The sequence below is a fragment of the Eucyclogobius newberryi genome, unplaced genomic scaffold, assembly GCF_026437365.1.
Source record: "Eucyclogobius newberryi isolate DKJ021-1_F unplaced genomic scaffold, fEucNew1.0.hap1 SCAF_5, whole genome shotgun sequence".
NCBI lineage: Eukaryota > Metazoa > Chordata > Actinopteri > Gobiiformes > Gobiidae > Eucyclogobius > Eucyclogobius newberryi.
Genome location: NW_027316167.1, coordinates 2,254,733 through 2,269,071, shown reverse-complemented (window position 1 = coordinate 2,269,071; position 14,339 = coordinate 2,254,733). Strand labels below are relative to the sequence as shown.

The window sequence follows — 14,339 nt, the reverse complement described above, 5'->3', positions numbered from 1 at the left end:
TGTGATCTGGTGGTGTTTGTGGTGTGATCTGGTGGTGTTTGTGGTGTGATCTGGTGGTGTTTGTGGTGTGATCTGGTGTTTGTGGTGTGATCTGGTGGTGTTTGTGGTGTGATCTGGTGTTTGTGGTGTGATCTGGTGGTGTTTGTGGTGTGATCTGGTGTTTGTGGTGTGATCTGGTGGTGTTTGTGGTGTGATCTGGTGTTTGTGGTGTGATCTGGTGGTGTTTGTGGTGTGATCTGGTGGTGTTTGTGGTGTGATCTGGTGGTGTTTGTGGTGTGATCTGGTGTTTGTGGTGTGATCTGGTGGTGTGATCTGGTGTTTGTGGTGTGATCTGGTGGTGTTTGTGGTGTGATCTGGTGGTGTTTGTGGTGTGATCTGGTGGTGTTTGTGGTGTGATCTGGTGGTGTTTGTGGTGTGATCTGGTGGTGTTTGTGGTGTGATCTGGTGTTTGTGGTGTGATCTGGTGGTGTTTGTGGTGTGATCTGGTGTTTGTGGTGTGATCTGGTGGTGTTTGTGGTGTGATCTGGTGTTTGTGGTGTGATCTGGTGGTGTTTGTGGTGTGATCTGGTGGTGTTTGTGGTGTGATCTGGTGTTTGTGGTGTGATCTGGTGGTGTTTGTGGTGTGATCTGGTGTTTGTGGTGTGATCTGGTGGTGTTTGTGGTGTGATCTGGTGGTGTTTGTGGTGTGATCTGGTGGTGTTTGTGGTGTGATCTGGTGGTGTTTGTGGTGTGATCTGGTGTTTGTGGTGTGATCTGGTGGTGTTTGTGGTGTGATCTGGTGTTTGTGGTGTGATCTGGTGGTGTTTGTGGTGTGATCTGGTGGTGTTTGTGGTGTGATCTGGTGGTGTTTGTGGTGTGATCTGGTGTTTGTGGTGTGATCTGGTGGTGTTTGTGGTGTGATCTGGTGTTTGTGGTGTGATCTGGTGGTGTTTGTGGTGTGATCTGGTGTTTGTGGTGTGATCTGGTGGTGTTTGTGGTGTGATCTGGTGTTTGTGGTGTGATCTGGTGGTGTTTGTGGTGTGATCTGGTGTTTGTGGTGTGATCTGGTGGTGTTTGTGGTGTGATCTGGTGGTGTTTGTGGTGTGATCTGGTGGTGTTTGTGGTGTGATCTCAGGGTCAGATGAAGGATTTTGTCTTGTGCAGCAGCAGCTGATAAACAATCTGTTAATTCTTCCAAATTTGTACAGCAATTTGATAATTGCAGAGTAAAACACGAAAGTGACTAACAATCAATATTTTCCATTGATGTAACACGATCATTTATTTAAAATGTATTTGTAAACATTCTATTTAGAAAAAAAACTTAACAAATTCACTTTTAAACACTTTTTAAACATAAAAAACAGAAAACTTGAGTTGTTGAACAAATGAATCAACACAGTCAGACGCCTCATTTACAACTTTCTTCCACATCATCATCAGACGACTGTTCTCAGAGTGTGAAGCGTCTGATGGAAACATACAGGTTGCTGTGGCGACCGTCATGGTGTATTTGATGTGTTATTCAAATTGTACTGCTCTATTTGACGTTCCATTCCATTTTTCGTTTTGCTATTTGATGACGGTCCCTAAGCACTCGTCTCAGCTGCACATTCGGAGCGTGTGATTGGCTGAGCCCAAAATACACATCTGATTGTTAAAAACAGGTTGTGTCACTTGTGTAAATATGAATATTTTGGCTGTGACTGATCTGCAAAGACTTTTGTGTTTAGGAGATATTGACCTCGGAGTCTGAATCTGTGACGCTAACTTTACTGCACGTGGCTCCTCCCACTTTCAGACTCGATCTGAGACATCAGCAGGACTCGTCATGTCCACACAGCGTCCTACATTGTGTCACGTCGTCATGACGATCGATTGTATCGCAAAAGCTGCGATACAAAAACACTTTTTTTCTGACGAATGCATCGCATTTGAGAGAAATTGCGTCGCATTTTGCGATGCCACTTATTCTGACCCTGTATCTGGTGGTCCAGGGCCTGACCGTGACGAGCGGCTCTGTCCGTGGGAAAAGGGGGAGGGGCTGTGTGTCAAGGGGCGTGGCTGAGTCCATCATCTTCAAGTGCCCCCTGGAGGATTGCTCTGGTGTGTGCGCTCACACAGATAATGCAGATGATGGGCTTCATTACGGCGTCAGCTGTTCACGGTCTAGTGGTCAATAATACTGAGCTTCAGAGGTCAGTGTTTGGACGTGTTACTGCCCCCTACAGGCCGACTCATCCCTCTGAAATGCAAGAGAAATATACGAAGAATTTAGCTTAAAAAAATCAAACATTTGATCTCAGAATAGCATTTATTTCAGATTTCTTATTTCACTTCCTTTCTTTACTTGATGACATCACAACAGAAAATTACCCAGCAAACACTGAGCCGCTCCCAGGTTCTCCTCCCGAGCCGCTCCCAGGTTCTCCTCCCGAGCCGCTCCCAGGTTCTCCTCCCGAGCCGCTCCGAGGTTCTCCTCCCGAGCCGCTCCGAGGTTCTCCTCCCGAGCCGCTCCGAGGTTCTCCTCCCGAGCCGCTCCGAGGTTCTCCTCCCGAGCCGCTCCGAGGTTCTCCTCCCGAGCCGCTCCGAGGTTCTCCTCCCGAGCCGCTCCGAGGTTCTCCTCCCGAGCCGCTCCGAGGTTCTCCTCCCGAGGTTCTCCTCCCGAGCCGCTCCGAGGTTCTCCTCCCGAGCCGCTCCGAGGTTCTCCTCCCGAGGTTCTCCTCCCGAGCCGCTCCGAGGTTCTCCTCCCGAGCCGCTCCGAGGTTCTCCTCCCGAGCCGCTCCGAGGTTCTCCTCCCGAGCCGCTCCGAGGTTCTCCTCCCGAGCCGCTCCGAGGTTCTCCTCCCGAGCCGCTCCGAGGTTCTCCTCCCGAGCCGCTCCGAGGTTCTCCTCCCGAGCCGCTCCGAGGTTCTCCTCCCGAGCCGCTCCGAGGTTCTCCTCCCGAGCCGCTCCGAGGTTCTCCTCCCGAGCCGCTCCGAGGTTCTCCTCCCGAGCCGCTCCGAGGTTCTCCTCCCGAGCCGCTCCGAGGTTCTCCTCCCGAGCCGCTCCGAGGTTCTCCTCCCGAGCCGCTCCGAGGTTCTCCTCCCGAGCCGCTCCGAGGTTCTCCTCCCGAGCCGCTCCGAGGTTCTCCTCCCGAGCCGCTCCGAGGTTCTCCTCCCGAGCCGCTCCGAGGTTCTCCTCCCGAGCCGCTCCGAGGTTCTCCTCCCGAGCCGCTCCGAGGTTCTCCTCCCGAGCCGGTTCTGACTCACGTCTCTAAGTTCAGCACTTTTACTTTGTGGAGTCTGAATCTGGGACAGTGTCAGTGGCGTGAGCTGCAGCATCAGGACGATGGATGATGACGACTCCTCCCTCTGGCCTCTTTCTGTCTCACCCCTCTCCCTCTTCTCTCCTCCCTCTTCTCTCCTCCCTCTTCTCTCCTCCCTCTTCTCTCCTCCCTCTTCTCTCCTCCATCTTCTCTCCTCCCTCTTCTCTCCTCCCTCTTCTCTCCTCCCTCTTCTCTCCTCCCTCTTCTCTCCTCCATCTTCTCTCCTCCCTCTTCTCTCCTCCCTCTTCTCTCCTCCCCCTTCTCTCCTCCCCCTTCTCTCCTCCCTCTTCTCTCCTCCCCCTTCTCTCCTCCCCCTTCTCTCCTCCATCTTCTCTCCTCCCTCTTCTCTCCTCCCTCTTCTCTCCTCCCCCTTCTCTCCTCCCTCTTCTCTCCTCCCCCTTCTCTCCTCCCTCTTCTCTCCTCCCCCTTCTCTCCTCCCTCTTCTCTCCTCCCTCTTCTCTCCTCCCTCTTCTCTCCTCCCCCTTCTCTCCTCCCCCTTCTCTCCTCCCTCTTCTCTCCTCCCCCTTCTCTCCTCCCCCTTCTCTCCTCCCTCTTCTCTCCTCCCTCTTCTCTCCTCCCTCTTCTCTCCTCCCCCTTCTCTCCTCCCCCTTCTCTCCTCCCTCTTCTCTCCTCCCCCTTCTCTCCTCCCCCTTCTCTCCTCCCCCTTCTCTCCTCCCCCTTCTCTCCTCCCCCTTCTCTCCTCCCCCTTCTCTCCTCCCCCTTCTCTCCTCCCTCTTCTCTCCTCCCCCTTCTCTCCTCCCCCTTCTCTCCTCCCCCTTCTCTCCTCCCCCTTCTCTCCTCCACCTTCTCTCCTCCACCTTCTCTCCTCCCTCTTCTCTCCTCCCTCTTCTCTCCTCCCCCTTCTCTCCTCCCCCTTCTCTCCTCCCTCTTCTCTCCTCCCTCTTCTCTCCTCCCCCTTCTCTCCTCCTTCTTCTCTTCTCCCTCTTCTCTCCTCCCCCTTCTCTCCTCCCTCTTCTCTCCTCCCCATTCTCTCCTCCCCCTTCTCCTCCCCCTTCTCTCCTCCCCCTTCTCTCCTCCTCCTTCTCTCCTTCCTCTTCGCTCCTCCTCCTTCTCTCCTCCCTCTTCGCTCCTCCTCCTTCTCTCCTCCCTCTTCTCTCCTCCCCCTTCTCTCCTCCCCCTTCTCTCCTCCTCCTTCTCTCCTCCCTCTTCTCTCCTCCCTCTTCTCTCCTCCTTCTTCTCTTCTCCCTCTTCTCTCCTCCCCCTTCTCTCCTCCCCCTTCTCTCCTCCTCCTTCTCTCCTCCCTCTTCTCTCCTCCTCCTTCTCTCCTCCCTCTTCTCTCCTCCCCCTTCTCTCCTCCCCCTTCTCTCCTCCCTCTTCTCTCCTCCCTCTTCTCTCCTCCCCCTTCTCTCCTCCCTCTTCTCTCCTCCCTCTTCTCTCCTCCCTCTTCTCTCCTCCCCCTTCTCCTCCCCCTTCTCTCCTCCCCCTTCTCTCCTCCCCCTTCTCTCCTCCTCCTTCTCTCCTTCCTCTTCTCTCCTCCCCCTTCTCTCCTCCCTCTTCTCTCCTCCCCCTTCTCTCCTCCCTCTTCTCTCCTCCCCCTTCTCTCCTCCCTCTTCTCTCCTCCCTCTTCTCTCCTCCCCCTTCTCTCCTCCCTCTTCTCTCCTCCCCCTTCTCTCCTCCCCCTTCTCTCCTCCTCCTTCTCTCCTCCCTCTTCTCTCCACCTCCTTCTCTCCTCCCCCCTTCTCTCCTCCCTCTTCTCTCCTCCCTCTTCTCTCCTCCCCCTTCTCTCCTCCCCCTTCTCTCCTCCCCCTTCGCTCCTCCCTCTTCTCTCCTCCCCCTTCTCTCCTCCTCCTTCTCTCCTCCCCCTTCTCTCCTCCCCCTTCTCTCCTCCCCCTTCGCTCCTCCCCCTTCTCTCCTCCCTCTTCTCTCCTCCCCCTTCTCTCCTCCCTCTTCTCTCCTCCTTCTTCTCTTCTCCCTCTTCTCTCCTCCCTCTTTTCTCCTCCCCCTTCTCTCCTCCCTCTTCTCTCCTCCCTCTTCTCTCCTCCCCCTTCTCTCCTCCCCCTTCGCTCTTCCCTCTTCTCTCCTCCCTCTTCTCTCCTCCCTCTTCTCTCCTCCCCCTTCTCTCCTCTCTCTTCTCTCCTCCTCCTTCTCTCCTCCCTCTTCTCTCCTCCTCCTTCTCTCCTCCTCCTTCTCTCCTCCCTCTTCTCTCCTCCCCCTTCTCTCCTCCCTTTTCTCTCCTCCCTCTTCTCTCCTCCCCCTTCTCTCCTCCCTCTTCTCTCCTCCCTCTTCTCTCCTCCCCCTTCTCTCCTCCTCCTTCTCTCCTCCCCCTTCTCTCCTCCCTCTTCTCTCCTCCCCCTTCTCTCCTCCCTCTTCTCTCCTCCCCCTTCTCTCCTCCCTCTTCTCTCCTCCCCCTTCTCTCCTCCCCCTTCTCTCCTCCCTCTTCTCTCCTCCCTCTTCTCTCCTCCCCCTTCTCTCCTCCCTCTTCTCTCCTCCCCCTTCTCTCCTCCCCCTTCTCTCCTCCCCCTTCTCTCCTCCCTCTTCTCTCCTCCCCCTTCTCTCCTCCCCCTTCTCTCCTCCCCCTTCTCTCCTCCCCCTTCTCTCCTCCCTCTTCTCTCCTCCCTCTTCTCTCCTCCCCCTTCTCTCCTCCTCCTTCTCTTCTCCCTCTTCTCTCCTCCCCCTTCTCTCCTCCCCCTTCTCTCCTCCTCCTTCTCTCCTTCCTCTTCGCTCCTCCTCCTTCTCTCCTCCCTCTTCTCTCCTCCCCCTTCTCTCCTCCCCCTTCTCTCCTCCTCCTTCTCTCCTCCCTCTTCTCTCCTCCCTCTTCTCTCCTCCCTCTTCTCTCCTCCTTCTTCTCTTCTCCCTCTTCTCTCCTCCCCCTTCTCTCCTCCCCCTTCTCTCCTCCCTCTTCTCTCCTCCCTCTTCTCTCCTCCTCCTTCTCTCCTCCCTCTTCTCTCCTCCCCCTTCTCTCCTCCCCCTTCTCTCCTCCCTCTTCTCTCCTCCCTCTTCTCTCCTCCCCCTTCTCTCCTCCCTCTTCTCTCCTCCCTCTTCTCTCCTCCCTCTTCTCTCCTCCCCCTTCTCCTCCCCCTTCTCTCCTCCCCCTTCTCTCCTCCCCCTTCTCTCCTCCCCCTTCTCTCCTCCTCCTTCTCTCCTTCCTCTTCTCTCCTCCCCCTTCTCTCCTCCCTCTTCTCTCCTCCCCCTTCTCTCCTCCCTCTTCTCTCCTCCCCCTTCTCTCCTCCCTCTTCTCTCCTCCCTCTTCTCTCCTCCCCCTTCTCTCCTCCCTCTTCTCTCCTCCCCCTTCTCTCCTCCCCCTTCTCTCCTCCTCCTTCTCTCCTCCCTCTTCTCTCCACCTCCTTCTCTCCTCCCCCCTTCTCTCCTCCCTCTTCTCTCCTCCCTCTTCTCTCCTCCCCCTTCTCTCCTCCCCCTTCTCTCCTCCCCCTTCTCTCCTCCCCCTTCGCTCCTCCCTCTTCTCTCCTCCCCCTTCTCTCCTCCTCCTTCTCTCCTCCCCCTTCTCTCCTCCCCCTTCTCTCCTCCCCCTTCGCTCCTCCCCCTTCTCTCCTCCCTCTTCTCTCCTCCCCCTTCTCTCCTCCCTCTTCTCTCCTCCTTCTTCTCTTCTCCCTCTTCTCTCCTCCCTCTTCTCTCCTCCCCCTTCTCTCCTCCCTCTTCTCTCCTCCCCCTTCTCTCCTCCCTCTTCTCTCCTCCCCCTTCTCTCCTCCCCCTTCGCTCTTCCCTCTTCTCTCCTCCCTCTTCTCTCCTCCCCCTTCTCTCCTCCCCCTTCTCTCCTCCCCCTTCTCTCCTCCTCCTTCTCTCCTCCCTCTTCTCTCCTCCCTCTTCTCTCCTCCTCCTTCTCCTCCCTCTTCTCTCCTCCCCCTTCTCTCCTCCCCCTTCTCTCCTCCCTCTTCTCTCCTCCCTCTTCTCTCCTCCCCCTTCTCTCCTCCCTCTTCTCTCCTCCCTCTTCTCTCCTCCCCCTTCTCTCCTCCCCCTTCTCTCCTCCCCCTTCTCTCCTCCTCCTTCTCTCCTTCCTCTTCTCTCCTCCCCCTTCTCTCCTCCCTCTTCTCTCCTCCCCCTTCTCTCCTCCCTCTTCTCTCCTCCCCCTTCTCTCCTCCCTCTTCTCTCCTCCCTCTTCTCTCCTCCCCCTTCTCTCCTCCCTCTTCTCTCCTCCCCCTTCTCTCCTCCCCCTTCTCTCCTCCTCCTTCTCTCCACCTCCTTCTCTCCTCCCCCCTTCTCTCCTCCCTCTTCTCTCCACCTCCTTCTCTCCTCCCCCCTTCTCTCCTCCCTCTTCTCTCCTCCCTCTTCTCTCCTCCCCCTTCTCTCCTCCCCCTTCTCTCCTCCCCCTTCGCTCCTCCCTCTTCTCTCCTCCCCCTTCTCTCCTCCTCCTTCTCTCCTCCCCCTTCTCTCCTCCCCCTTCTCTCCTCCCCCTTCGCTCCTCCCCCTTCTCTCCTCCCTCTTCTCTCCTCCCCCTTCTCTCCTCCCTCTTCTCTCCTCCTTCTTCTCTTCTCCCTCTTCTCTCCTCCCTCTTTTCTCCTCCCCCTTCTCTCCTCCCTCTTCTCTCCTCCCCCTTCTCTCCTCCCTCTTCTCTCCTCCCCCTTCTCTCCTCCCCCTTCGCTCTTCCCTCTTCTCTCCTCCCTCTTCTCTCCTCCTCCTTCTCTCCTCCCTCTTCTCTCCTCCTCCTTCTCTCCTCCCTCTTCTCTCCTCCTCCTTCTCTCCTCCTCCTTCTCTCCTCCCTCTTCTCTCCTCCCCCTTCTCTCCTCCCTTTTCTCTCCTCCCTTTTCTCTCCTCCCTCTTCTCTCCTCCCCCTTCTCTCCTCCCTCTTCTCTCCTCCCTCTTCTCTCCTCCCTCTTCTCTCCTCCCTCTTCTCTCCTCCCCCTTCTCTCCTCCTCCTTCTCTCCTCCTCCTTCTCTCCTCCCTCTTCTCTCCTCCCCCTTCTCTCCTCCCTCTTCTCTCCTCCCCCTTCTCTCCTCCCTCTTCTCTCCTCCCCCTTCTCTCCTCCCTCTTCTCTCCTCCCCCTTCTCTCCTCCCCCTTCTCTCCTCCCTCTTCTCTCCTCCCTCTTCTCTCCTCCCCCTTCTCTCCTCCCTCTTCTCTCCTCCCTCTTCTCTCCTCCCCCTTCTCTCCTCCCCCTTCTCTCCTCCCCCTTCTCTCCTCCCTCTTCTCTCCTCCCCCTTCTCTCCTCCCCCTTCTCTCCTCCCCCTTCTCTCCTCCCCCTTCTCTCCTCCCCCTTCTCTCCTCCCCCCCTTCTCTCCTCCCTCTTCTCTCCTCCCTCTTCTCTCCTCCCCTTCTCTCCTCCTCCTTCTCTTCTCCCTCTTCTCTCCTCCCCCTTCTCTCCTCCCTCTTCTCTCCTCCCCCTTCTCTCCTCCCTCTTCTCTCCTCCCTCTTCTCTCCTCCCCCTTCTCCTCCCCCTTCTCTCCTCCCCCTTCTCTCCTCCTCCTTCTCTCCTTCCTCTTCGCTCCTCCTCCTTCTCTCCTCCCTCTTCTCTCCTCCCCCTTCTCTCCTCCCCCTTCTCTCCTCATCCTTCTCTCCTCCCTCTTCTCTCCTCCCTCTTCTCTCCTCCTTCTTCTCTTCTCCCTCTTCTCTCCTCCCCCTTCTCTCCTCCCCCTTCTCTCCTCCTCCTTCTCTCCTCCCTCTTCTCTCCTCCTCCTTCTCTCCTCCCTCTTCTCTCCTCCCCCTTCTCTCCTCCCCCTTCTCTCCTCCCTCTCTTCTCTCCTCCCTCTTCTCTCCTCCCCCTTCTCTCCTCCCTCTTCTCTCCTCCCTCTTCTCTCCTCCCTCTTCTCTCCTCCCCCTTCTCTCCTCCCCCTTCTCTCCTCCCCCTTCTCTCCTCCTCCTTCTCTCCTCCCTCTTCTCTCCTCCCCCTTCTCTCCTCCCTCTTCTCTCCTCCCCCTTCTCTCCTCCCTCTTCTCTCCTCCCTCTTCTCTCCTCCCCCTTCTCTCCTCCCTCTTCTCTCCTCCCCCTTCTCTCCTCCCCCTTCTCTCCTCCTCCTTCTCTCCTCCCTCTTCTCTCCACCTCCTTCTCTCCTCCCCCTCTCTCCTCCCTCCTTCTCTCCTCCCTCTTCTCTCCTCCCTCTTCTCTCCTCCCCCTTCTCTCCTCCCCCTTCTCTCCTCCCCCTTCTCTCCTCCCCCTTCGCTCCTCCCTCTTCTCTCCTCCCCCTTCTCTCCTCCTCCTTCTCTCCTCCCCCTTCTCTCCTCCCCCTTCTCTCCTCCCCCTTCGCTCCTCCCCCTTCTCTCCTCCCTCTTCTCTCCTCCCCCTTCTCTCCTCCCTCTTCCCTCCTCCTTCTTCTCTTCTCCCTCTTCTCTCCTCCCTCTTCTCTCCTCCCCCTTCTCTCCTCCCTCTTCTCTCCTCCCCCTTCTCTCCTCCCTCTTCTCTCCTCCCCCTTCTCTCCTCCCCCTTCGCTCTTCCCTCTTCTCTCCTCCCTCTTCTCTCCTCCCCCTTCTCTCCTCCCTCTTCTCTCCTCCTCCTTCTCTCCTCCCTCTTCTCTCCTCCTCCTTCTCTCCTCCTCCTTCTCTCCTCCCTCTTCTCTCCTCCCCCTTCTCTCCTCCCTTTTCTCTCCTCCCTCTTCTCTCCTCCCCCTTCTCTCCTCCCTCTTCTCTCCTCCCTCTTCTCTCCTCCCTCTTCTCTCCTCCCTCTTCTCTCCTCCCCCTTCTCTCCTCCTCCTTCTCTCCTCCTCCTTCTCTCCTCCCTCTTCTCTCCTCCCCCTTCTCTCCTCCTCTCGTGCTTTAATGTGTTCGTTTCCTCCTCGTTTCTCACATTAAAATCAGATTAAAGTCACATCCGTGCGTTATGAGGATGGACAGAACCAGTGACCACGTGGTGACGGGGACAGATGCATGTGATTCTAGTGGACGTATGTAATTATGATGATGCATGATGACGGCTGCTGTATCAATATGTCATGAGGACATTTGGGTTTATTTAGGCTTTTTTATGCAACTTTTTCCCACTTCTGAGAATTCAAACGTGTTTCATCTGAGTTTATCTTTGTTTGTCCTCTTTTTGTCCTCTTATTATTGTCTCTGTTTTTACAATGAACTAGTGCCGCTCTAGGACTGATGACCTCCCTCTCTCGTCCCCCCTCGTCTCTCCTTCTCTCGTCCCACCTCGTCTCCCCTCTCCCGTCTCCCCCTCTCCCGTCTCCCCCTCTCTCGTCCCCCCTCGTCCCCTTCTCTCGTCTCGTCCCAGTGTTCCCCGACCTGTGCTCCCTGAGTCTGGCGGCGCTGTCGGACCCTCAGCTGCATCAGGAGCACGTTGCATTCTGGGAAAGCGTGTACGGCTTCGACATGTCTGTGATGAAGAAGACCGTCGTCCCTGAGGCGGCGGTGGAGGTGGTTCGTCCTGACGCGCTCATCTCTGAACCTGCCGTGATCAAGGTGAAAGCAGCTTTGTCCCTTCTGACCGCTCCTGTCCCTTCTGACCGCTCCTGTCCCTTCTGACCGCTCCTGTCGCTTCTGACCGCTCCTGTCCCTTCTGACCGCTCCTGTCCCTTCTGACCGCTCCTGTCCCTTCTGACCGCTCCTGTCCCTTCTGACCGCTCCTGTCGCTTCTGACCGCTCCTGTCCCTTCTGACCGCTTCTGTCCCTTCTGACCGCTCCTGTCCCTTCTGACCGCTCCTGTCCCTTCTGACCACTCGTGGCCCTCGTGTCCCTCGTGTCCCTTGTGTCCCTCGTGTCCCTCGTGTCCCTTGTGTCCCTCGTGTCCCTCGTGTCCCTCGGTCACAGACTCTGGACTCAGTGTCCAGACTTTACTTTATCAAATATTCATCACAATTCACTTTATTTCATTTGTATTTTGGTCCGATCCAGAGGAAACTCACAGGAAGAACATGCAAACGTCTGACTCTGTCCCTCCTCCTCTTCTGTCTCCTCCCCCCTTCCCCCCCCTCCTTCAACCTCCCCCCTTACCCCTCCCCCTCCCCCCCTCCCTCGCCCCCCCTCCTCGTTCTGTCGTCTAGGTGATGGATGAGCCGGACTCAGATATAATACAGTTGAATGTTATAATCGATGGTTTGTTCTGGAGGAAGGTCTCATCCTCCACAAACAGCTCCGCCCCCTTCTGTCCAAGTCTGTCCAACACGTGATATAAGTCTGTCCAACACGTGATCTAAGTCTGTCCAACACGTGATATAAGTCTGTCCAACACGTGATCCAAGTCTGTCCAACACGTGATCTAAGTCTGTCCAACACGTGATCTAAGTCTGTCCAACACGTGATCTAAGTCTGTCCAACACGTGATCTAAGTCTGTCCAACACGTGATATAAGTCTGTCCAACACGTGATCTAAGTCTGTCCAACACGTGATCCAAGTCTGTCCAACACGTGATCCAAGTCTGTCCAACACGTGATCCAAGTCTGTCCAACACGTGATCCAAGTCTGTCCAACACGTGATCCAAGTCTGTCCAACACGTGATCCAAGTCTGTCCAACACGTGATCCAAGTCTGTCCAACACGTGATCTAAGTCTGTCCAACACATGATCCAAGTCTGTCCAACACGTGATCCAAGTCTGTCCAACACGTGATCCAAGTCTGTCCAACACGTGATCTAAGTCTGTCCAACACGTGATCCAAGTCTGTCCAACACGTGATCTAAGTCTGTCCAACACGTGATCCAAGTCTGTCCAACACGTGATCTAAGTCTGTCCAACACGTGATCTAAGTCTGTCCAACACGTGATCTAAGTCTGTCCAACACGTGATCTAAGTCTGTCCAACACGTGATCCAAGTCTGTCCAACACGTGATCCAAGTCTGTCCAACACGTGATCCAAGTCTGTCCAACACGTGATCTAAGTCTGTCCAACACGTGATCTAAGTCTGTCCAACACGTGATCTAAGTCTGTCCAACACGTGATCTAAGTCTGTCCAACACGTGATCTAAGTCTGTCCAACACGTGATCTAAGTCTGTCCAACACGTGTTAGAAATGTTGCGTTGGCGTCGCTGATTTATGTTTCTGCCCCGTTTATCTTTTCCCCCTTTAATATTTAGTTTTAATTTTCCCTTAAATGCTCGATACAAAATGAAGACAAGAAATACAAGTCTGAACGTCACAAACATTAAATGTCATGAAACGTTTCATTAAAAGTTTTTTTAAACTTCGTTGACGTGTGGATCATTTCCACTTGAGTTTCTCACAAACTCTTTGTGTTGCAGATGTTCGACTGTAACAGTGTTTGTCCCTCACATCTGGACTTCACATCCCACTTCTGTCTGAAGATCACACACGACGCCCCCTGTACGGTGAGTGTCCACACTGTCCCCTGTGTCCACACTGTCCCCTGTGTCCACACTGTCCCCTGTGTCCACACTGTCCCCTGTACGGTGAGTGTCCACACTGTCCCCTGTGTCCACACTGTCCCCTGTACGGTGAGTGTCCACACTGTCCCCTGTGTCCACACTGCCCCCTGTACGGTGAGTGTCCACACTGTCCCCTGTGTCCACACTGTCCCCTGTACGGTGAGTGTCCACACTGTCCCCTGTGTCCACACTGTCCCCTGTGTCCACACTGTCCCCTGTACGGTGAGTGTCCACACTGTCCCCTGTGTCCACACTGTCCCCTGTACGGTGAGTGTCCACACTGTCCCCTGTGTCCACACTGTCCCCTGTACGGTGAGTGTCCACACTGTCCCCTGTGTCCACACTGTCCCCTGTGTCCACACTGTCCCCTGCACGGTGAGTGTCCACACTGCACCGCTGGGACTGGTCAGAGCTGAGTTTCATTCAGCTTTTTCAGACATTTTTAAATCGTTTTCTAACAAAGACGCGAAATATTTTCATTTGATAATCTACAAAAGACCGATCCACTTTGAGTCACAGGTTTGTAAAGTCGGGTCGTTCCGTGTGACCTTCAAACAGAAGGATTCAGTCTCATTTTAAACGTCGAACATCTGAGAGTCTGAAAGTTGAAACTCTTAAAAACAAGCGTCTCACTTCAGAACATGTTGGTGGAGTCTTCGATCGCTCGACTCAACCTCTCGTCTTGTTTGTGGAAACTGAAAGACGTTCTGTCTCGTGAGGTTTTGCCTCAGTTTGTCTCTTTGTGTCGGAGACGGAGACGAAGCTTCTGGGTCAGTTTGATGGATCAGAGTCGGAGTGAGCGCTCGCTGTGCTATAACCATCTCTGTCACTGACACAATCACATTTCTGTGACGGCTCCAGACGAGCGATGATCAGAGCACCACCTGCACCACCTGCACCACCTGCACCACCTGCACCACCTGCACCACCTGCACCAGCTGCACCATCTGAACCACCTGCACCACCTGCACCAGCTGCACCATCTGAACCACCTGCACCACCTGCACCATCTGAACCACCTGCACCATCTGAACCACCTGCACCACCTGCACCACCTACACCATCTGAACCACCTGCACCAGCTGCACCATCTGAACCACCTGCACCACCTGCACCATCTGAACCACCTGCACCATCTGAACCACCTGCACCACCTGCACCATCTGCACCACCTGCACCACCTGCACCACCTGCACCACCTGCACCATCTGAACCACCTGCACCATCTGCACCACCTGCACCACCTGCACCATCTGAACCACCTGCACCACCTGCACCACCTGCACCACCTGCACCATCTGAACCACCTGCACCATCTGCACCACCTGCACCATCTGAACCACCTGCACCACCTGCACCATCTGAACCACCTGCACCACCTGCACCATCTGCACCACCTGCACCATCTGAACCACCTGAACCATCTGCACCACCTGCACCATCTGAACCACCTGCACCACCTGCACCATCTGAACCACCTGCACCACCTGCACCACCTGCACCATCTGCACCACCTGCACCACCTGCACCATCTGAACCACCTGCACCACCTGCACCACCTGCACCATCTGAACCACCTGCACCATCTGCACCACCTGCACCATCTGAACCACCTGCACCATCTGAACCACCTGAACCATCTGCACCACCTGCACCATCTGAACCACCTGCACCATCTGAACCACCTGCACCACCTGCACCATCTGCACCACCTGCACCATCTGAACCACCTGCACCACCTGCACCATCTGAACCACCTGCACCATCTGCACCATCTGAACCACCTGCACCACCTGCACCACCTGCACCATCTGAACCACC

General features: G+C 55.8%; 1 protein-coding gene across 1 annotated transcript in view; it reads left to right on the top strand.

Moving 5' to 3' along the window:
• Nucleotides 1-13,317, top strand: part of prmt3 (protein arginine methyltransferase 3) — a 52,998-nt gene extending 39,681 nt beyond the window's left edge. Inside the window, exons 4-6 of the mRNA XM_072465599.1 lie at nt 10,409-10,596; nt 12,375-12,461; nt 13,270-13,317. Coding sequence (XP_072321700.1) covers nt 10,409-10,596; nt 12,375-12,461; nt 13,270-13,317 — 323 coding nt within the window. The remainder of the gene's footprint in view (nt 1-10,408; nt 10,597-12,374; nt 12,462-13,269) is intronic.
• Nucleotides 13,318-14,339: the final 1,022 nt, after the last annotated feature.